The 24732-nt window shown below is 43.0% G+C and overlaps 1 protein-coding gene across 3 annotated transcripts in view; it reads right to left on the bottom strand.

Moving 5' to 3' along the window:
* The window catches only part of SRGAP3 (SLIT-ROBO Rho GTPase activating protein 3), a 266974-nt gene that overhangs the window by 21690 nt on the left and 220552 nt on the right, over positions 1-24732 (bottom strand). For all 3 annotated transcript variants that reach the window (XM_007985125.3, XM_007985127.3, XM_073009901.1), the window contains exons 13-18: positions 23991-24051; positions 23116-23193; positions 13480-13614; positions 11618-11723; positions 11190-11417; positions 8220-8299 (exon numbers count right to left, since the gene is read on the bottom strand). In XM_007985125.3, the coding sequence (XP_007983316.1) occupies positions 8220-8299; positions 11190-11417; positions 11618-11723; positions 13480-13614; positions 23116-23193; positions 23991-24051 (688 nt within the window). The remainder of the gene's footprint in view (positions 1-8219; positions 8300-11189; positions 11418-11617; positions 11724-13479; positions 13615-23115; positions 23194-23990; positions 24052-24732) is intronic.

Here is a 24732-nt window from a genome sequence, read left to right as displayed (position 1 = left end):
AGCTGACAAATAGGCAAAAATTGTACAGCATACTCCTAAATAACTAATGGTTGAAGAAAAAAATACCAAAAGAGAAATCTTTGAGATGAATGAAAATGAAGATACAACATACCAAAACTTATAGGATGCAGCTAAAGCAGTGCTTAGAAGGAAATGTATGACTGTAAATGCCTATATTAGGAAAAACAAACAAATGAACCTCAAATCAATAACCTAAACTTCTACCTTAAAACACCGGGGAAAAAAAGTGCAAACTAAACCTAAAGCTAGCAGAACGGAGGAAATAATAAAGATTAGAGTAGAAATTAATAAAATAGAGAATAGAAAAACAATAGAGAAAATCATAAAACCAAAAGCTGGTTCTTTGAAAAGATCAATGAAATTGACAAGCCATTAGTTAAATAAACCAAGAAAACAAGAGAGAGGACTCAAATTATTGAATCAGATATGAAAGAGGGGACATTACTACCATTATTTTACAGGAAAAAAAGGATCAAAAAGAAATACTATGAACAATTACATGCCAACAAGTTAGATACCTTAGATGAAATTAATAAGTTTGTAGAAAGAAACAAACTATTGAAACTGACTTAAGAAGAAATAAAAATATGAATATACTTAAAACAAGAGATTGAATCAATCATCCAAAAACTACCCACAAATAAATGCCCAGGCCCAGATGGCTACATTATTGAATTCTACCAAACATTTGAAAAAGAATTAATAGTAATTCCTTATAAAGTCTTCCAAAAACTAGAAGAGAAAGGAATACTGCTCAACTAATTTCACCAGGCAAGTATTACCCTGATACCAAAACCAGACAAAGATATCACAAGAAAACTACAGACCAGTATTTCTTATGAATATGGATGCAAATATCCTCTACAAAATGCTAGCAAACCCGGCCAGGCATGGTGGCTCATGCCTGTAATCTCAGCACTTTGGGAGGCAGAGCTGGGCGGATAACTTGAGGTCAGGAGTTTGAGATCAGCCTGCAATATGGCAAAATCCTGTCTCTACTAAAAATACAAAAAATTAGCCTGGTGTGGTATCGGGCACTGCAATCCCAGTTACTAGGGAGGCTGAGGCAGGAGAATTACTTGAACCCAGGAGGCAGAGGTTGCAGTGAGCCAAGATTGTGCCACTGCACTTCAGCCTGCGTGACAGAGTGAGATGTCATCTCAAAAAAAAAAAAAAAAAAAAAAAAAAAAAAAAAATCACTAGCACGCTAAGTGCAGTAGCATAAAAAGAACTATGCTCCATGCACAAGTGGAATTTATCCCAGGACTGCCTAATTGGTTTAACATCTGAAAATCATTAATTAATGTAATGCATCTTATCGGTAAAATAAAAAAACAAAAATCACACAATCATCTTAATAGATGAAGAAAAAGCACTCACAAAATCTAATATTCTTTCAAGATAAAACACTCAACAAACTAGGAATAGAAAGGAACTACCTTAACCCGACAAATGGCATCTATGAAAAACCCACAGCTAACATCATACTTAATGGTGAAATTCTGGATGCTTTCCCCATAAGATCAGGAGTTAGACAAGGATGTCCACTCTCATCACTTCAATGTTGTACTAGAGATTCTAGCTGGGCCAACTGGGCAAGAAAAAGAAATAAAAGGTATTCATATTGGAAAAGAAGTAAAAATATATCTGTTTCATAGACAATATAATCTTATATATTAAGAAATCATAAGGAAATCACTAAAAACTATTTGAGTGGATGAATAAACTCAGCAAGGTTGCAGGATATAAGAGCAATATATTAAAATCAATTACATTTCCATACACTCATAGTGAACAATTCAAAAGTGAAATTAAGAAAACAATTTCACTTACATTAGCATAAAAAAGAATAAAATACAGAGGAATAAAGCACTAACAAAATCTAATATCCTTTCAAGATAAAAGGATAAAAGGCACTCTGTAGTTGCCACTCTGGCAACTATAAATCATTGTTAAAAAAAACTAAACATCTAAATAACTGTCAAAACATCCTATGTTTATGGATCAGAAGACTTAACACTACTAAGAGGGTGATATTCCCAACCGACCGACAGATTTAATACAATCCCTATCAGAATCCTGGCTAACTTCTTTGTAGAAATTGACAAGCTGATTCTAAATTTCATATGTAATCACAAGAAACCCATAATAGTCTAAACAATCTTGAAAACGAAGTACAAAATTAGAGGGCTTAAACATCCCAATTTCAAAGCTTACTACAAAGCAACAGTAATGAAGATAGTATAGTACCGACACAGAGATAGACATATAGGTCAGTGGAACAGCATTGCAAGTCCAAAAATAAACCCATACAACTATAGTCAAAGGACTTTTTTTACAAGGGTGCTAAGACCATTCAACGTGGAAAAGAATAATTTTTTTCAACTAATAGTACTGGGACAACTGGAGAGCCACATACAAAAGAATAAAGTTTGACCATTACCTTATACCAAAATTAACTCAAAATAGATCAAAGATCTAAATGTAAGACCTAAAACTCTAAAACTCTTAAAATAAAATACAGGAATACATCTTCATGAACTTGGATTTGGCAAAGGCCTCTTAGACATAATACCAAAAGCATGCGCAACAAAAGAAAAAATAGATGAATGGAACTCAATCAAAATTAAATACTTTTGTGCATCAAAGGGTATCACCAATAAAAAGGCAAGCCGCAGAATGGGAGAAAATATTTGGAAATTGTATATCTGATAAGGGACTTAGATCTAGAATATATAAAGAGCTGTTACAATTCAATAATAAAAAGGCAAATAACCAAATTTAAAAATGGGCAAAGGATCTGAAGAAAAATATACAAGTGATCAAAAAGCACATGAAAAGATGATGAACATTATCAGTCATCAGAGAAATTCAAATCCAAACCTCAGTAAGATACCACTTCACATGCACTAGGATGGCAAGAATCAAAAAGTCAGATAATAACAAGTGCTGGCAAGGATATGGATAAATTGGAACCCTCATACACTGCTGATGATATTGCAAAACGATGCGGTCATTTTGGAAAACAGTCTGGCATTTCCTTAAATGACTGACATAGAGTCAGCATATGACCCAGCAATTCCACTCCTGGGTATATACTCAAGAGAAATGAAAACTTCTGTCTGTACAAAAACTTGCACACACATGTTTACAGTAGTATTATCCATAATAGCTGAAAGTAGAAACAACCCAAATGTCCATCAATTGACAAATGGATAAACAAAGTCTGGCATTTTCATATGATGGAATATTATTCAGCCATCAAAAACTAAGTACTGATTCATGCTACAGCATGGCTGAACCTAGAAAACTGTGTGCTAAAAGAAAGGCCACATATTATATAATTCCATTTATATAAAATGTCCAGAATGGACAAATCCATAGAGACAGTGGGTAGATTTACAGGTGCATTGACTAGGGCCGGGAGAAATGTGGGGGGCAGGGATGGGAGGGTATAAGGAGTGATAGCTAAAGGGTACAGAGTTTCTTTTCAAGATGAGGAAAATGTTCTCAAATTGACCATGGTGTTAGTTGCACATATCTGTGAATATACAAAAAAATCACTCAGTTGTACACTTTAAAAGGGTAAATTGTGTGGTGTGTGATCTATAACTCAATGAAGTAGTTTTAAAAAGAAGGCAGGGTCCTTCTTAGGTATAAGGCCTGAGCCAAATGCCGCGAGCCAGCTTACCATGTTTATTACTAGTGATTAGAAACATACACCAAGTATAAGACATTGGCCGCTGTTCTTTTTTTCTATTGTTCTTAAATTCTTATGAAAAGGAGTGGGCCGGGCACAGTGGCTCATGCCTGTAATCCCAGCACTTTGGGAGGCTGAGGCAAGCAGATCACGAGGTCAGGAGATTGAGACCAGCCTGGCCAACATGGTGAAACCCCGTCTGTACTAAAAAATACAAAAATTAGCTGGGCATGGTGGCGCATGCCTCTAATCCCAGCTACTCAGGAGGCTGAGGCAGGAGAATCACTTGAACCAGGGAGTCAGAGGCTGCAGTGAGCCAAGATTGCACCACTTTACTACAGCCTGGCGACAGAGCGAGACTCTGTCAAGGGAGGAAGGGAGGAAGGGAGGAAGGGAGGAAGGGAGGAAGGGAGGAAGGGAGGAAGGGAGGAAGGAAGGAAGGGAGGGAGGGAGGAAGGAAGGAAGGAAGGAAGGAAGGAAGGAAGGAAGGAAGGAAGGAAGGAAGGAAGGAAGGAGGAAGGAAGGAAGGAAGGAAGGAAGGAAGGAAGGAAGGAAGGAAGGAAGGAAGGAAGGAAGGAAGGAAGGAAAAGAAAAAGAAAAGGAAAGAAAAAGGAGTGGCTATGATTTCAGGTTCCAGAACTGGGGTGTTTGTACATAAATGGACTAATCCCATTTTAATACCATCAAAAACCTCACCTGAATACTCACGACATGGATGAATCTCAGAATATTATGCAGAGTGAAAGAGGACAGAGTCAAACAACTCTATTCTGCACAACACCATTTATATGAAATTGTAAACAGACCAATGGGGGAGGAGTCAAAGGTAACCTCAAAAATTTCAGGAAAATATCAGTAAGAGAATGGTGGCACAATTATAATTGAATATGGACATATCACCCATAAAACATGCCTCTGTCACTGGTTTTAGTAGTTTTATAATCTAACAATCTTGTTTCTCATTTAGCTTCCAATTAATAAAGTTGTTAGTGACAGGCTGCCTTCATTTTTTCATTTAGTCAAGGATTCTTGGCCTAACCATGGTTTCTTTATATAAATATTGGAGACCAAAGAGAAAGCACTGTGGAATTTCCAGACTTATCAGACTCAAGACAGGAGAACAGGCGTCAGTTAGGTATAGAATCTTTTTTTTTTTTTCTTTGAAATGGGGCTTCATTCTGTCACGCAGGCTGGAGTGCAGTGGCATGATCATGGCTCACTGCATCCTTAACCTCAATTGCTCAAGCAATTCTCCCACTTCAACCTTCTGAGTTGCTGGGACCACAGGCATATGCCACTATGCCTGGCTAATTTTTGTATTTTTTTTTTTCAGAGATGGAGTTTCACCATGTTGCCCAGGTTGGTCTAGAATTCCTGGGCTCAAGACATCTGACCACCTCAACCTCCCAAAGTGTTGGGGTTACAGGTGTGAGCCACCACGCCCAGCTGGTACAGAATCTTTGAGACAAGAAACGCAACAGATACCCAAACAACTAAATTGTTCCTCCAATTTGGCATTCATTGGCTGATTCATGTACGACAAAGACCTGGACTCATGGTTCTCTGCCTGATTTGACCTTTGAGGCCTGCTGGGTTCCATTCATACAGGGTGCTGTCAAGAGAAAAGAAGACAGATATTGATGATCCCCTAAATGAAATGTCTAAGAGGAAATAGGTAAACAAATCAGGAGGTTTAGGTTACCAATGACCGATAACTGCCAATGCCAGTTATGTCAAGAAAATTCTCCAGGACTCAGTTTCTCTATCAGGATTAGGAAGGATGTCTGTTTGATACAGAGTCCATTGATGTTTCTTATCTACCTCCCTGTCCCAGGCACTGTGCTAGGCTCCTTCACATATTAACCCATATTTTAACGCATGCCATAATTTGCTTGGTGCTGTCATTCCCATTTTATACATAAGGAAACAGAGGCCAGAGGTGATGTGGCTTCCCTCAGATTACATGACCATAAGGACTCCCTCTGTGCTTCAATTCCAGGTCTCTCTTTTCTGAGCACGGTGACCCCTTGACTGTCTCTGCAGCTCCCTATTCTGCCACTCTTTGGCCAGGGACGGCATGAATGTAACATTTAGAAAATGTAATTGATTTTCCACCAAAGAGTGCCCTGATTCAATACCCCCCACTAATACACACAGGATATTTTGAGAGCCTTCAGGGAACATGAAACTGGCTCTCCCAGCCTGTGGCTTCTTCCCTTCCAGGATGATTTTTCCTGCCTTTGTCATTCCCAGAAACCAGCAGCCTCACAAAGAACAAAAGGAAGAAGGATCTTCTGGGAGGGGGACCCAAAGCTCTGACTCATGCATTCTGGGAGCCACTGTGAACGTTTACCCTGAGAAGGGGGACATAGCACTTTCTGGTGGGTGGTTCTTATGCGGATGAAGCCCCACTAGGTGAGCCCATGGCTGCTTCTTCGTGGACCCAGCAAGACCTATTCTCTCTGTCCCTCCTCATCTTCATTCCTGGTGTCCAGAGCAGCCTTCTGCCCATCAGCCCAAGGAACTGTGGAAAAACCAGCAAAGGGACTGACAGGGACCTCAGCCCCCAGGAGGGCAGGTGCTTTGGTCAAGACAAAGGAGAGGAAATGTCAGGAGTAGGAGAGAGATAGAGACAGAGCAAGCTAGAGGGAGAGATAAAGAGACAGACAGAAAGAGATCCAGAAATAAAAAGAGCAACAGATGGAGAGGACGGGGTGGGGGCTGTTAAAAGGGATAGAGGGAGGGCGAGAACTGGAGGTGGTCGGCAGAAGAAAAAAAGGAGGAAAGAGAAAAGCAAATCACCAGGAATAAGCAGAAGGTGGCAGCCTTCACATCTCCAAACAAAGCCTCTGCAGGACACGTTCCTCAGTTTAGGATGACTTTAGCCTCTCAGGAGTCTGATCAAGCTGAACGTAATATCTGGATTTGCTTTTCTGTACCTGTGACCCAGGTCTGACTCATTAGCTCCCTCTCAGGCCACGGGGACTGGATCATGCCTGGGTGCATGACTCAAGGCAGTCCAATGAGACTCCACCCCAGGACCTCTCTTGGAACCATTATAGAAAGGAAGCTCTTTTCCATTGAGACTCTGGGTAAGATGATGGTGAAAGTCTGGAATTGCCAGAGACCACTGCATAGGAAGATCCTACATGAGAATGAAACCAGCACAGAGGGAAGCAGAACAAGAAGACAGACAAAGTGCTGACAAAATCACCCTTGCTCCTGGATCCAGCTGTGCCTGAAGCCACACCAACTCTGGGACTTTTCAGGTATAGGAACTTATTCCCTTTTAAGCTTAAGTTGATTTGAGTTGGGGGTTCTGTCATTAGCAACTGATATAGTCCTACTAGAATATGAAAACCCATCTATCAGTCTTGTCTCTTTTGCCAGTTCCCAGAACTGTCACCTGAGTGCCTGCCCTGCTCTCCTGACAAATGTGGTAGCCAACATGACCCGGTCCCACAAGAGAAACACAAAGGACAAGTAAGAGAACTGCTAAGCCATGACATTTAAAAAGGAAAACCATCCCAGGTGCTTGGTGCATCCTGGGCCGTATTCTAACTTTCAAGGGTCCTAGGCACTTTTGCCTGCATGGGTTCCTTCCTCCATTCAAAAAAAAAAAAAAAAGTTAAAAATCATATTTGACAACTGCATTAGTATAAAGACAAATATAATCCAGACTGGATATTGTGTTCATTTTTTTCTGATTTTAAAATAAATTAAAACATTTTAGTGGACCTCTACAAGTACCATGGGCCCTTGGCACTGTGCCTACTCTGCCTGATGGATAAGTTGGCATGTGGTTCAGATTGCTTGTCTATGCAGTCCAGTTTCCCTAGAGACTAGTCCGACTCTCTTCTCCTTATCTGGAAAGGGTGGAAGAATCTGGAGAAAGGTCTTGACTGGCCTTTTTTTCTCTCTCTCTCTCTCACCATACACTTCCCAGGATCATCACCCTTTGATTTCATCTCCAGGGTGCCCAATGCACCAGACACACCTGTAATCTGGCATTATCGCTTTGCACCATGAGAAGCTACTTCCAACCTGTCAAGATCTGGTGACAGACTGCGAGTTCCTTGAGAACCGACATCTTGTTCATTCCTGGGCCCAAGTCCCAGCACAGGCTTGGCACAGAGTCGACCCTGACAGGGGAATGATGGAGGAACAGAGCTTGCTTTCTACTTAGGAAACTCGTGTCACTTAGGATTTGTCCCTGGGCCAGGCAGGACACATTAAGGAATGAAGTGGGCTAGGTGTGGGGTGTGGTGCACACAGCGTGAGCCTATGAGGATCTGCTCTGTGTCAGGCCCATGCCAGGACTTGGGGCACGCCATGAAGGTTTTTCTGGGTCTTCATCTATTCTGAAGGACAGATGGCTGACCTGGAAAGCTGAAGAGGTCTACGTGTCTACGTGGGCCAGCCCTGTGGTTGGGCTGACAAAAGTCAGCGTGAGAGGCCCCAGGAAGAATCCCTTGTCCCCAGGATACCCCTCACTCACCTTCATCGCTGGTATGAGGTTCAGTGCCATTGTCATGGTCAACTTCATCGATGGTCCCTGGCTCGCTGTGTGGGCTGTCACTGCAAGGAAACATGGGAAGGGGACTCACTGTGGGGGTTATCTACCCTCACAGCATCTTCAGCCTCTCATGCCAGTCCAGTTGGCCTCTGGGCCCTCCTGCAGCTCAGATGCAGGCCCATATCATCCTGTCTTTTCCATCTGACCACTCCTGGGAGATTCTTAATCAGAAAACTACTCCCAGCCTCCTCCTTGTGAAGCTTCCCAAATATCTCCCCCAGTGCCCTCCTAGCCCTGGAATTTGCTGAGCTGTCTTCTTGGTGAAGACTGTCAATGCTCACATGTTCTGTAAGATCCAGAGGGCAGTGGTAAAACCCCAGCAGAACAAAAAGAACCCTTTGAAGTACTATGAGTTATTTCATCTGGCCTGACTCTCCTGTCTTATAGCTGAGGTGACATATCCCAGGAGGTAAGATGAAGCTAAAGAGGGCTGCCCTGTCTTTCTGCATGCAAAAGCCCCGATTGATGCAGGCAGTGAGAGTAGACTGGCAACCATGATGGGCATGGTGGCTGAGTAATTCAGTCCATCAGATTTAGTTGTTAATGTGCTGGTATAATTTCACCAGCTACTACCCCCTTACTAGATTATAAGCTTCTTGAGGCAAGGGTTAATTCACATAATCAGCCAGTTTTTTTTTTTTTAATAGAGCCATTGAGTGAGTTATAATATGCCAGGCAGTGTGCTGGTAGGAGGGATGCAATGATAGATAAGGCGGACAAGGTCCCTGGCCTCATGTTGCTTACACTGTAGGGAGAGGGGCAAGAAAAACACCGAAGTCAATATGCCATTAAATAAGACAGTTGCAAGTTATGTTATGTAGTGTTAGGTAGGAAATAAACGGGCAGAGACAAGAACAGCAGAGAGGACCTATAAAGAGTGGACAGGGAAGGCTTCTCAAAGGTGACATTTGCAATGCCATTTAAAGGAATATGTACTTTATTATGAAAAATTCTCCACTGCCACCTGAATCAGGACCAAACTCAGTGGCTTCCAAGATTTTTCATAGCCTGGCTGTATCCGATCTGTGGAGCCTCATCCTTCACCATTCCCCTGTCACACATGCTATGTTCTGGTCACACTGAACTACTTTTCATTCTACTGAATGCTCCAGGTCTTTTGGTCCACTCCTCACTGGGCTGGCTCCAGTTCATTCTGCAGTCTCAGCTCAGTCTGTACTTCCCCGAGGAAGCCCTTCCTGATTTCCCTAGACTGGCTCAGGGAGCCCCACTTCTGGAGCCGTTTGTTTCCTATTCCATCAGAGCTCCTGCGCCAGGGGCCAATCTTGTTTGGTTACATCTCTGACTCCCAGCACAGAATCCAGCCCACAACAGATGCTTGGTAACCATTTGTTGAATGAATGAATGTTGTCTACTGTGCTGAGACCCTCAGCCAAGTCTCCCTTCTGGTTGTGAAAACTCCAAAATTACCATGTAATTAATAGTTTTACAGTCTTGTGGGAAACAAATAGGATTAAGAAAAGTGTGGTTATTGTATATTGTTCTTTGATAAGTACACGAAGATCTGTGGGTCCCTTCCCAGAACACTAATTATATATATTGCAGCAAGAAAAGAGAACTGGTAATGGTTGCAAAATCTGTGTGACAAGTCTCTTTGTCCAGAAATTATGCTTGCCAGCTGTTTAATGTTTCTGTTACAGAACAGGGATGGATTTGCCCCCTAGTGCCTCAAACGAGATTAGAGAGTTGTGATTAGACATGACTATGACCCAGTATTTCTATGCAGGGAGGCATGTGGGAAGGAAACACAAAGGCTGGAACACCTTCCTTCTTTGAAGCAGCTGCCCAAATATGCTCACAGTACTAAGGCAATTCAAAAGTCCAGGAACGTTTGACAATCAAAAAACAAACTCCCCTGTAGGCACCTGGCTGAAGGCCGTGGGTAATACCTAAATATATAGCTGTGTGCTCTCTTGAATTGGAAATAAAGAAATAGTAAAAACGCTTTGGTCTCTGTCATTTAGTGTCCTGAATTTCCTGTCTTCACCACATTTAAACATTTTTCCTGTCTTGACATTTTAAGGTCTTAGCCTGGCGAAGCTTTTAAAGCCCTGACTTTGAAAAGCTTCTAAAATATTTCTCCTAAGACCTAGTGTAGTACCAGGTATACCAGGCACACAGAGGTCCCCAATTAGTGATTGTTGACATGGTGTTGAACACACAAAGAAGCTGAGCTCACTTTGTCTGGAAAAGAGAACTCCTAGGTGAGAGGAAACAAGGGTGGTAAGTGTCATACTCAGTTCATGAAGTTGAGCTGGGGACTATTCACTCCCCTGCTTCCTGAGTTGGGCTTGTGACTCACATGGCCAGTTAAAGCATTGCATCTTCTTACCAAGGTGATTACTTCACCAGGCCCAAACCTCAGCAATGAAACAGTTATTGAGCGTGTGTTGGAACATTTGGGAAGGAAAGGGTATTTTCTATTGAAGATACTAAGAGAGTGAGTTACAGATCTTGAGTTGCTGGTTGCCTGCTTGAACCACCAAGGAAATGGCTGTCCGGGAATGAAGCCAACACAGAATAAAGCAGGGCCAAGAGATGGAGACTGCAGAACCAAGTCCTTGCGGTAATAGTTGAGCCCCTGGATCAAGCTATACCTGAAGATATACCCCCAGACTTTTTACTTAAGCAAACCAATAAAGTTCCATTTGGCTTAAGGCAATTTGAGTTGTATGTCTGTCTCTTGTAACCAAGAGAATCCTAACTGATGTACCTATCTCTCATGTAAGACTGCTGTGAAGCTCAGATGAGAAAATGTATATGGAAGCACTGACTATCAAGCAGTAAGAAAACTGAAGCGTTTCTTATTGTTCCTGTTCAATGGAAATAACAATGATGATGATAATAATAATATTAAGAGGAATGGCATCTTACCAATATTCTTCCCCTCCAGCCATGCATTTTTCATACACAGGTCCCTCTAGCTCCCGGGGGCTGGGGAAGATGGCTTCATGATGGATGATGATGGTTTTGATGACTTCATTGATGTGTGCCTGGCAGGACACAGGGTCCTGCCCATCAGGGATATGCATGAGGGTAGGCCCGAAGCAGATGGCCAGGTTGTAGGGATCCATCATGTTCTCGTCGCTATACTGGGAGAGGCTAGGAGAGAGGAGTTACCCACAAGTCATCTGGGAAAGGCAAGTCCTCCCCCTGTGTTTTTTTTCTTTTGGGGGACTCTATACAAATCCAGGAGGGTTCCATGTTCTCCTTCAAAAATAGCATCTGCAGAAGCCTCAAGATACCCCCTCCCAAAGGAGGCCAGGCCTGAGTCAAAAAGGGCCCCATGGCCAGACACTCACTGGTTAAGGAAAGCGAAGAGGTATCTCATGACCACGATGACCACGCGGGGAAGGGTGACGAGAATTTGTTGGATCTGGTGCACCCTCTCAGCTGGGTTCTCCAGTTCTGTAACATAAAGGGGCCTTTCAGCGTGCCTTTCATCCTCAGAGAGCAAAGCAGCAAATGTTCGCTTGCCACATCTCCTATATCAGTCCACGTGGATGGGGGAAGACAGCTCTACTCTTGATTCCGGGGATCATAGGTGATCCTGGCCTGGCCAATCAGAGCATCCATCTCCCTGGCTACAGGGAGGGGCTGGAGGTGTGGCCTAATCAAGAACCAGTCAGAGTCGACTCTTGGGACTTCGGTTGTGAGAAACCCACAGGGAGGTGCCCTCTTGGACCTGGGTAGAGGGAAGCCTGGAGCACAGTGGGGGCCCCCGAGAGGAGGATCCCACCTAAGAGTGAAGCTGGCATAGAGATGGAGGGGGCATATATCTGCTGATGCCATGTGAAGGTCTGAGTCCAGCTGGACCTAAGCTTTCCAGGTACCCGAACAGTGCATTCCCTTTTATGAAGTAAGCAGGTTTAAGCTGGGTTTCTGTTACCTGTGAGTCCTGACAGACACAGGCAGGGACCATGTTTTATTAAACTCTTTACAAACACCAGCTGCAGCACAGGTCCGACACATAGTAGCTGCTCAGGAAATGAACATGGAATAAATCACCACTTCTCAAACTACCTATCAGCCAAAGTCTGGCAGATGCTTGGGATCTCATCTCTGACCCCTGTTTCCAGGTCATCCTAGACTTGAAATTTGCTCAGGGCCCTGCACAGGAACAGGATTTTTGGGGGTTCTGGAAACACTGACTGAGCAAGTGATACAGGGCTCAGACAGGGTCAGACCTCTGCAGTTTAGAATAGAGCTTGCAGTATGAAGGTCAGGAAGGATGAGCAGGGAATAGTGTGGAGGGAAGGGGGAACAGAAGGGTCTTTTACACACACAATAAAAGAGAGCTCAAACCTCCCTCTTCTCTTGCCATCTCCTGGAACACTTTACTGACTGCAAATATCTCTCAGAGTACTGTGAGAAACACCCCAAATGAAACTGGGTGTGGGGCAACTTTTCTGTGAATCAAATTTAAAAGTTTATTCTAAATGAGTAAAATTCTAATATTCTAAAGTTGAAAGCTTAATTTTTAAAAAAATTTCCAAAAGGTTACTTTGGATTTGGGTATCTCAGAGTCAAGGTACCATGATATCAGCCCCCTAGACTGGGTTCCTCCTGATTTTATCCACAGAAACATAACAGTTTCTCTCAACTAACTAGCAATGTCAGAGAAAATCCCCAGTCAACTTACTGTCACCATTTCCCTTGCTGGTCATGCTGCTGACCTGACCTCTAGACCTTCCACGGCTCCCCATCACCCAAGGGGAAAAGCTCTGGAATGTCTGCAAGGCATTCAAGGTCTTCCCCCTCTTGCTCCATTTTTCCCTTCCAACCTCTTGCGCCATGCACAGGCTGGGACACCCTCCTGCTGGTCCCACTGGGTCTATGTCCCTAGCCCTTCTCAGGATCCCCTGTGCCCATTCCTCCTGGAACACTCTGCTCCCAGCACTCTCTCTCTTGGCTCTGATCTGCGAAACCAAGTCTTCCTCTGGTTCTCCCCTGAGCTCCTTCTCTACCCAGGGGGTATGACATGCCCATTAGCCCTTTCATTATAAACCATCTTCTTATTTCTGCTTTCAGTTCTAAGAGGATGCAGGTCATACTTCCTCTTTCATAATATCCCTCCTCTATGCCTAGCACAGCAGTGAGCCTGTAGCTCTACTCCAACAATAATTTGTCAAAGAACTGATCATTTCACCTGGGAAATACTTACTAATAGTAGATATCAAATCTTGAAACCTTTCCTTAGGAAAGAGTGGGTTTTCCAGTCCTCGGAAATACAGTTTTAAAACACCAGCGACTGAATTGATATCTCGTTCATTTTGATCGTCCACAAGGGGGTCTTCACCTGAGTGGAAACAAGAGACGAGATGATGTTTCAGCTTGGGAAGGAGTCAGAGAACATGCAGATGGCAGAAGAGATGACCTGGCCCAGGCTGAACCACAGGAAAGGCAGATGGGAGAAGTCTCCCCCACATATGAGGCCCCCTACTTCAGCAACTTTAAAGTTCTCCCTGCAACTTCTTATTTGAAACTGTTTAAATCTACAGAAGAGTTGTAAAAATAAAATAATGAACACCCATCACCTTTTGCTTACACTCAACTTGCCATATTTGATTTCTTGTTCTTTCTGTATTTATATTTATTGTTGTTCCACTATTTGAGATTATTTTGTAGACATCAAAACACACCACTGCTAACTACTTCAACAAACTTCTCTTAAGAATAAGGATATTCTCCTACATAACCACATTATTACACCTAAGAAAATTAACCATTCAAAAAGAACATCTCATATACAGCCCACATTCAGACATCCCCAGTTGTCCCATGGTGTCTTTTACAGATTTTTTTCAAAAACCAAGATCTAATCAACATTCACACAATTCATCTGGTGGTTATTTTTCTTGAGTCCTTTAAATGTAAAATACACCCTGATATTTTTGTTTGCTAGTTTGCTTTTTACAATATCGGCTCTTTCTGAAGAGCCCTGGCCAGTTGTCTTGTAGAATGCCTCACACTCTGGATTTGTCTGTTTTCTCATGATTAGATTCCAATTAAATATTTTTGGCAAGAACACTACATGGGTGATGTTATGGATACCTTAATGCATCCCATTAGAAGGCACATACATCAGGCTGTCCTGCTGCTGGTGATGCCAACCTTGATCACTGGGTCAAGGTGTTGGCCTCCAGATCTCTATATTATGAAGGTATCTTCTTCCACTTTGTAATAAGTATGATCTGTGAAATGGTACTCAAAGTGTCATGATGATGCTTTGAGACGACTGTGTGCATGTAGTGCCCAATATGTTTCACCCAGTGCTTTTAGCATCCAGTGATGACTTTTGCCCAAATCAATTGTTCCACTGGGGATTGCAAAATGGTGATTTTCTAATTCTGTCATTTCTTCTCCATGTATCAGCAGGCATTCTTTTGTAAAGAAGAGCTGTCTTCATGTCCCCCACACTCACCCCTTTATTAATATTTCTACGAACTTGTTTTTGTAATTTTTAACTGAATTGTGATTATCCATTACCATCACTATTTTTTGGAATACTTAAATTGTCCCAAATTTGGCCATAGAGTACACTTTCTTGTGTCCTTTTAATGTGACCTCCAATAAGCAGTTCCTTGCTTTCTGGACAAAAAAAAATCCCCAATTACTTTTTACTTTCCTTGATCCAGATCTTGAATCAAACATTTCTCCAGCAGGCTCTGTTTGCTTTTCATAGCAAACAAATATGGTGTCTTATATCGAGATACCAAGATCTAGGTATTAGGTGTGCTCATTGCTGCAGAAGAGTCGTAAAGAGCTTCCAGATCCTTTCAGTGGATAGAACTAGAATTTTTTTTTCATGAGTTCATATTGATGTTTCTTATTCATAAAATAAGGTTTTCATTACCTTCACTTATTTTGTATTTGTACATTTTTTTCTTACCATAAAAATCTTGGTTCTGAATAATATTAGTAATAAATATATTCATCTGCCTTATCCTATAATACACAATCAATGGTGTAACAGTTTTAATAGCAATATTACTACTAACAATAAACCTGCTACACACAATTTGAGATTTCTTTCCAGGGCTTTTGTTTATGTTATTGGTTAGTATTTTTATCATCTTCAAAGTGTATCCCACTAAACAGATATATGGTCAGAAGACAGAAAGTAGATCAGTGGTTGCCTAGGGCTGGTGGCCAGGGTATGGAGGATATTGGGAGGGACTTGCAAACGGGTACAAGGTTCCTTTTGGGGAGGATGAAAAAGTTCTGAAGTAACATTATAATGATGATTGCATAACTCTGTAAATATAACAGAAACCATTGAAATGTATTTTTTCTTTTATTGATATATAACATTTTAAATATTTATGGGGTACATGCAACTGTTAGATGCATAGAATGTGTAATGATCAAGTCAGGGTATTTGAGGTATCCATCATCTTGAATATCTGTCATTTCTATATGTTGGTATCATTTCAAGTCCTCTCTTCTAGTTACTTTGAAATACACAAAATAGTGTTGCTAAGTATCATCACCCTATTCCACTATCAAACCTGAGAACTTATTTCTTCTATCTAATTGTATGTCTGTACCCACTATCCAATCTCTCTTCATTCTCCACTCCCACTCACCCACCCTTCCCGGTATCTGGCACCTATCATTCTATCCTCAGTGTCTATGAGATAAAGTGTTCTAGATCCCACACTGGAGTGAGAGCATGCAGTAATCTTCTTTCTGAGCCTGGCTTATTTCACTTGACATAATGTCCTCCAGTTCCATACATGTTGCTGCAAATGACATGATTTCATTCTTCTTTGTGGCTGGATAGTATTCCACTATATATTATACACCACATTTTCTTTTTCCATTTGTGTATTGGTGGACCCATAGGTTGCTTCTGTATCTTTGCTATTGTGAATAATGCTGCAGTAAACATGGGAGTGCAGGTACCCTTTTGATACACTGATTTATTCTCCTTTAGATAAATACCCAGTAGTGGGATTGCTGAATGGTATGGTAGTTCTATTTTTAGTTTTTTGAGAAATCTCCATGCTGTTTTCCATAGTGGCTGTATTAATTTACATTCCCACCCACAGTATATAAGAGCTCCCTTTTGCCTGCATCCTAGTCAGCATCTGTTATTGTTTGCCTTTATAATAATAGCCATTTTAACTGGGGTGAGATGATATTTATGGTTTTGATTTGCACGAAATGTATACTTTAAAAAATGGGTGAGCCTTATGGTATGTAATTCAATAAAGCTGTTAAAAATGTATGATCGGAGTACATGTTCAAAAGTTACTCTCTGTAGTTATCAATTTGATAAGTGGCATACTTGGTTTTCTTTGTATTTTAGGTATTAAATTTCTTTTAGAAATCCTTTTTTTAAATTTACAGTTTTGAATGCACAAAGCATTTATAGGGTCCAGAAGTCAAAAGTTGCACTCAGAGAAGCCCTATCCTTATCCTTCTGTCCTCCACACCTTATATTTAACCATTTTCATTAGTTTCTGGTTTGTCCTGCTGTGTAAGCAAATACATAGGCCTATTTTTACTATCCTCTTATTTCTTACACAGAATATAGTATACTTCTAAATAAACTTCTTTCTTCACCTAACAAGAAATCCTGGAAATCCCTCCACATTAGTTCGCAGAGATCTTCCTCTATTTATTTTTTTTTAAAGGCTGCAAAGTACTCTACTTCATGGATAGACCGTAATTTATGCAATCAATCTCTTATGGGTCAACATTTGACTTCTTTCCACTATTTGGTTATTATAAATATTGCCACAGTGAATATTCTTGTGTTTTTGTATGCATGGAGGCAGATCTCTGGGATCAGTTCCCAGAAGTGGAATGGCTGGGTCATAGGGTAGACATATATGCAGTTTTACCAGACAGAGTCAAATTCTTCAATGGGGCTATGCCATTTTATATTCCTACCAACAACACCATCTCAAGAATGTTGTTTTCCACAGCCCTGCCCCTGGCATATTGTCAAGTGTTTGGAAGTTTTGCCAATTGGACAAGGGCAAATGGTATTTCAGGAAGCACTTTTCAATTTAATCAGAGCTGCTAGGCAGGTTCACCACTGTGAATTTCCATGGGGGTGGTGAAAGGCAGCAGGGAGCCTTCTGCTGCTTTCCTGAGATGTTCAGAGACAACCGCACAATGGATGCTCCTCCTCCTGAACAGCTAAGAGCACCTCCAGGGCTGGCAAGCAATGAAAAGCAGAACTGGAAACTCGTCCTTGGATCTCTTTACTCTGCTTCTGTGGAAGTGAATACATGTCACTGCCAGAGCCTCCCTAGCCCCAACATGCTTCAGTATGAATTAGAGAATGGTCCCCCTGCCTTCCTGCACCAGGGCTTGCAGTGTACAGAGTATGAGCCAGAGTTCAGTTCCCATCTGTTCTCTTGGCTGGGCAGCCTTGTGCAGTGTCCAGTGTGAACAACCATGCATGGTGGCCCAGATACTGGCGTTGGATAGGTCAATCTCTCAAATGTTCCCACTGGAGGAGGTGAGAATGCTGCCTCCATAAGACTTCCTTGTAGGGAAGGAAGAGAGAAAATAAACACACCAAAAAATTGCCTGTATTCACCCAGCACTTCTCAAGTGAGAAGAACATTTGTACATACGAACTCTCCTAACCCTTACAACAGCATTGCATGTCACTAAGGGAGACATGGTTCCAATACCACCATTCTCTCCTGTGGGAGAGCTGAGGCCCTGGCAGATGAAGCAATGTGCCCACAATCACAAAGTCAACAACAGATACTGGCAGCTCCAAGGTCTCATAATCCCTGAGAGATACATTTTCTTCTACCTGTGATTTTTGGATCTGTCTATCTGTATGTATGCCTGCTTATGTAGGTAAGTATATATTTACCTACTTTCCTTCCTTTCATCCTTTACAGTAAAATCTCAACCTTTTTTTTTCTCGGTAAAGAAGTTCCTATGAAATCCCAACTTATAGAACAAAGCTGTCTTAGTTGAACTGGGGTGGGGGATGTCCAAGCCTCACCTCCTCAGCCTCCCTCTCTATCCCTGTAGCAGCCTAAAGAATTCAAAAACCGTACCACATTAAACTGTTTCCCTATTAGCTCCACACATCATTCCTGTGGTCTCATAATTCAAAAACACATGGATATTTTCCTCAATGTTGCCTAGTACTAGCTCCCATTGTTAAGCATGATTAGCATATTGACTTTACATATGCACATATACACATACATATGCCATTAGTTCTTGCCATTCCTCCTGCAAGGCCCTCAGTCCATAAATTGAGCTGCCCAAACATTCTTTTCAACTAGCCCAGGACTCTGGCTCTCTGCAAGCTAGTCAGTTTTGGCTCTGAGAATGGAATTCCAGAGCTGGAGATGAGCCGGATGGTTCCTGTGAATGACGGCTTTCTCCAAGAGGAGAATTAGAGCTAACATTCCAGGCAAATCTAAAGGAAAGACATGTTCACACTTGGCTAGCTAATGTCCTGGGGAGGTGGCATTGTTACTGAATTGCTTTGCCCGGAGCTTACTTTTACCCAGATCACCTGGGCGTTGCCAAAGGCTTTAAGACAGGGCTGCGCCCAGGGCAGAGACTGAGCACATAGTGTGTGCTTAAAGGCTCTGTCAGACCTGCTGCTGGAAGCTTGGAGTCAGTCTCTCTCACGAGGGCAGTTCTCTCTGGCCACAGGTCCTCAAGCCCCTCAACATGACAACCCCGCCCAGCATCTCCTGGTTCCATCCCTCTTCTCGAGGCAGGACCCAGATCTCAGAAGGGGCAGATCCAGAGTCAAGAGTGTGCCAGAGCCTACATGGCATGGCTTTAGCCCCACATCCAAACCCTGCGTAGATCTGCACAGGGGGAGAGAGCCATTGCCTCCTTGGCAAGGCACCCCCTCCACATAAGGAGAGACCTCAGCACTCCCATCTGTGCACACAAAGAGGTCACTTAGAGAGGTTTGTGGGGACCTTCTGGGAGACAAGAGCAAACCACAGCTCACTCCACAGCTCAGCAGCTAATTCTTGCCTTTTCATGATGTGTGTTTTTTTTTTTTTCTCTCCTTCATTTTGCCAGAAGATTTATAGGGAGAGCTCAAAACTTGAGCAGTGAATTTAAGATTTACTGATGACAACAACAAAAAGAATTTCAACTAAAACTCTGGTTGAATCATATGAGAAGGAAAAAAAAAGTAGATTTAGGAATAATAAGCCAGAAGTAGATTTCCAACATGTTATCAGTTTTCAGGAGCTTAAGGAAAAGAAAACCATGCTCCTTTCAACAGCCTTAAGCAAGGAACTTTGGGAAGACCTCTACCCAGGGAAGGGAAAAACAGAGCCAAGGAAGAACAAGACCCATATCCCTTTTAACAACTGGTGAAGAATGGGCACCCTGCAGGGATTCGAGGATTTAAATTTTAAAAATAAAATGAAAAGGCTGGGGGCAGTGGCTCACGCCTGGAATCCCAGCATTTCTGGAGGTTGAGTCTGGTGCATTGCTTTGAGCCCAGGCATTCAATGGTGAAAGCCCATCTCTACAAAAAATACAAAAATTAGCCAGGCATGGTGGCACACACCTGTAATCCCAGCTACTTGGTGGGGTGGAAGGGTGCTGAGGTGGGAGGATCACCTGAACTGGGGGAGGCAGAGACCCTGTCTCAAAAAATAAATAAATTGGCCAGGCACAGTGGTTCATGCCTGTAATCTCAGCACTTTGGGAGGCTGAGACTGGCAGATCACGAGGTCAGGAGATGGAGACCATCCTAGCCAACATGGTGAAACCATGTCTCTACTAAAAATATAAAAAATTAGCCAGGCGAGGTGGCACATGCCTGTAGTCCCAGCTACTCAGGAGGCTGAGGCAAGAGAATCACTTGAACCTGGGAAGCGGAGGTTGCAGTCAGCCAAGATCCCGCCATTGCACTCCAGCCTGGTGACAGAGGGAGATTCCATCTCAAATAAATATATAAAATACAGGAAGAAAGGAAAAACATGGCATACTGGTTTGGAGAGGAAATTTAGTCACGAGTTAAACCATGTGGGATGTGAAGAGTGGGCGAGAAGAGAAATATTGAGCTGGGCCCAGGTTTGGGCCACCCCGTCGCCAAGGAAACATGGAGATAAGCAGGCTGAGGGCCAGGATGAGGGAAGACCCTAGTCTGGGGAGGGGTGGGAGGAGGCAGCCCTGAGTGTCAGCCAGGTTAGGAGCCAAACCCAGGGCATACGCTTGGTGAATGTCAAGGAACAGAAAAGAATAGTGAGAAATCTGGCACTGGCCAGCCCAGAAAATCCAGGAAAGGATTTTTATAAAAGAGACATACTAGAACGATTCTTTTAGAAGATAGCATGCTTCATTGTCGACTCAGGTGGAGCAGAAGGACCAGGCTGGCGAGAGAATGAGATTCGTTTTGGAACGATGGGGAGAGGGAGTGAGGCCAACTGCATTCGTGAGGGAAAGAAAAAGGAGAAAATATTTTTTGCAGCTGAGATTTAGTTCAGGTGTTCTCTGCCCAGCTGGGCTCTGCCCGAGGCGATCCAAGGCTTGTTAGGAGCAGAGAATTCATTTAAATTGCACATCACCCCTGCAAAGCACCAAAGCAAGTGACAGGAGGTGCTGACCTTAGAAAATCACATTCAAGAAGGAAAAAAGCAGTGCTACCGGGGTAGGGAAAGGGTAGGGTTGCCTGTGGCAACAAGGTTACCTATAGAATATGGAGAGGCAGGCAAATGCCAGGCAAAGTGGTTGCCAGGCTGGAGGCACCATGCAGTGAGTTTGCCCATGAGATTCAAGGCAGGGTGACAAGGCATTCTGTATAATGGGATGACCCCAGGAGGAGGGAACCAGCAAAGATTCCAGACTATGGTTCTGTTCATTGTAAATGAACACAGGGCAGCAGGGGTGTAAGAAGTTGGGGAAAACTAAGAAGCAACATTATGGATTGGACTGTCCAGTGCTGCCAAGAGAGGCTCAGAGCAATGGCAAATGATACTTGCATCATGGACGCGGATTTTGCACATGCTGTTCCTTTGGTTTGGAATGCCCTTTCTTTGCCCCTGCTTCCCCTGGCTCTTACTCTTTAAGCCTCAGTTTAGGCATTTTTCCCAAGGAAGCCTTCCCTGGCTTTGTTATTCCTCTCCACTCCATTCAGGCTGGGCTAGGGGCTCCTATGCTCCCCATTGCCTACTCCATCATTGCACTGATTATACTGGCTGTTGGCTAAACTGGCTCCCCTACTAGTAGTGACTGTGTTTTGTTCATATTGCATTTCCAGGTCCTAGTCCATTACCTTGTACAGTATAGGACTCAGTGCATGCTTGTTGAGTGAATGAATACATGCTGAGTAGGAGCTTGGAGCAAGGGGGTCCTGGGGCTCCCTGGTTCTAAGCACCCAAGATTCTCGAGTAAGCTCCAGAAACGAAGCTCCCCTATACCCTAGAAGGCCACTAAGCATGACATGCAGACAAATCTCATTGTCTCCAGATGGTTCCAAGCCAGAGTGCCTACATCCACAGAGGGTCTGTGCCTAGGGGCCATAGCAGTACTGCTTGGGGCTGCAGAATGCTTCCTCCCCCGCAGGATGGAATGGAGATGACTGGGAGACAGAGAATTTGTTCAAGAGGCAGCTCCTTTGGGGTGGGAGGGGAGCTAGGTAATAAGTAGGAAGAATTCTATGGGTGGAAGTACACAGAGAGGCCTGCTCAGAGCACAGCCAACAGGGGTAAACCATACCTTTTGGGATGTGATGTACTGCTAGTAAAGGGGTATGGGATTGGGGTCCTCAGTGCCAGAACCACTCAGAGAAGGCAGTAAATCAGAGTTGAGAAGGGGTGGACTGTGGAGACATGACCTTTTCAAATATTGGAAAACTGCAGGCAGATATATTATGTGGGATACCGATATTCCAACTCTTCTTTCCCCCCCTAGGATGAGGTTATGGACTTGCTAATGCTAGGTTTTGTTCTAGAATCAGGGAGCAGGATTGAAAATATTTCCTCAAATGAAAATGCATGGATTTTCCATTTCAGTGTAGCAGTGAGATAAGCACTAAATATTCAAAGGCAGAGGTGTAAGAAGAATTGAGAATTTCCTGACCCAGTGAGTCCTTACTTGGCTTGGACACTGTCACTGGCCATCTGTTCCTATCAGGGATTCTGAAGCCCAGAGAGGCTACACCAAATATATCACATGTGTCCTGGTCTAGTGGTCCACCTCACTTCTAATAAGCTTTCATATCCTTGCTTAAATCAAAATGGGAACTAGGTCACCTCTCCAGGGGTGGAGGGAGTATATAATCTCTTCCTCCCAATGTGTGACTTGCCAAAAACACCACATAAAAAATTAAAAATTAGGATATTTAAAAGTCACTCAGTGTTTTCTATGTTCTTCCAATTCTAAAATGTAGCATCCTTTACAGATTCACGTAAATATTCCAGAGCTCTTTACAAGGCACCCTTTCCCAGCAACCACTGTGCAGCCCACTGGAGAGAGTCACCCATAAGCAGTAATAGTAGTAATAGCAGTAGTAGCAGTAATTGTAGTACTGGTAGCAGTGGTGGTGCTGGTGGTAGGTAAATGTTAAACAGTTAGCTCTTTGGCAGGAAACAATTAGAACTTAGTTTTTGCCAATTTCTGTGGTGTACACATTCCAGCCATGCTTATTCCAAGTACCAGGACAAAGTCACTGAATGTGAAGTTGGAAAGAGATGTACACAATCAGCTCCTGCAAACCACTGCAGGCCAGCTTCTGCATACCACAGGCTCTGAGACACATGTGAACATTCACTCTGGCTTCCCCTGGCCACAAGCTTAACACACAAGCTTAAGATGGTCACTCTGCACCCACCTCTCTCAAAGGAATTTTTGATGTCATTGACTTCCACCTGAGATCCTGGCACTCTGAAGATCCCCTGCTGCTGGAGTCCTAAAAAAGAAACATACAGAAAAAGAAGTAGTAAATCCATGAGACTTTGAGTTCATTAGACCACTGGGAATACCAGTGACTCTGCCCATTGCTTGTCCCTTTCTTCCCCCGATTCTTTATAACAGAGTCATTCCCTATGAATGTCTCCAAAAATGGCCTGCACGGTGAAGTATAGCTGGCCAAAATCCTTGGACACATCTGCTTCATAATCTGTGATCTTCTGTTTGAGCTTAAAGGAAAAGGCCACAAGAAGTTTTGTATCAATACCTTTCCTTCCCTGTACACAGACATGTTCTGCCTTCAAGAAGAGCTAGACTCTAGAGTACATTCTGGCTGGGACTTGGGAGAGGTTAAATTAACAAATCCCAGACACCATTATTAGGTTGGTGCAAAAGTAATTGCGGTTTTTCCCATTCAAAAGTAATGGCAAAAGCTGCAATTACGTTGGCATCAACCTAATACCTTCATGGAGCTTATAATCTAGTAGTATTAGCTGATTTACTGGCAAACTCCATTCAGTGCTCAAAGCACAGAGCTATAGGTTTGAGTTCTCTTGTCCATGCCCTTTCTACCCTCCGGTTTTCCTAGTTCTTGGATCCTCTCACCATGATCTCCATCCCCCAACACACTCAAAAGCAGCACTCAGAAGAGCAGCTGCTGTGTGCAGTACTTTCCCCCTCAAAAGCAGAGCTGTGACGGGAAGTCTTCCAGGACAAATTAGAATCTCATTTCCTATCAGAACAGCCTAGCACCTGTTCTGCATATTGCTGAAAACACTGGCCCAAGATCCAGCTTACCATATAAATTGATGTAACGGATGCAGCTCTCGACTACAAGTGGTATAGCTTGTCCTGAATCCTTGAGAAAAGAAAAATCGTGAGTTTTATGGGACTTGACAACCACCACAGGAAAAAGACATTGCAAACACAGATTACAGACTCAAGCCAGAATATTAGTACCATCAGATTAGTAGGAAAACAAGCAAGGAACTGCTAATCCTAAAGTCTCCACAGACAGTTACAACAGAGAGTCTTCAGCTGTGTGCACAAAAAGGCATAGCTACGATCATTTTAAAGAAATGCTCTGTCTTCTTATCCAACTGGAAAGGAACCTGGGCTCAGGAGGCCTGGCAGGCCCACTTGGGCAATGGAGAGGGAACCACCTCATGGAGGCTGCTGGAGTCTGGCCTTGAAGAGTTCTCTGCCTCCCCCTCCACTTTGTCCCAACTCAGTACTATTTTCTCAGTGCTCAAGGATCAAGTCCTCACCTATTTACCTGATGTCAGAATTAAGGGCACACCACGGGAGAAGCAAGGCTGACCCCCAGTGGAAATTTTGAGCTCTAAGAAGGGAAGACCAGTTCTACTCATGAAGTCACAACTAAACACTCAGATGCATACTGCATTTAACAATAAACATGTCACAGGGAAAAGCTCTAGAGGCAGCTGATGTCAGCCATTAGCAATCTAGGGGCCAACCTTACTCTAAAAGGCTGAAAAAGATGCAATTCTCAACATAGGCACCTGGGATGTGAATGTAT

The sequence above is a fragment of the Chlorocebus sabaeus genome, chromosome 22, assembly GCF_047675955.1.
Source record: "Chlorocebus sabaeus isolate Y175 chromosome 22, mChlSab1.0.hap1, whole genome shotgun sequence".
Classification (NCBI taxonomy): domain Eukaryota; kingdom Metazoa; phylum Chordata; class Mammalia; order Primates; family Cercopithecidae; genus Chlorocebus; species Chlorocebus sabaeus.
Note: the sequence above shows the minus strand (reverse complement) of the source record. Positions and strands in the feature narration are given on the sequence as shown.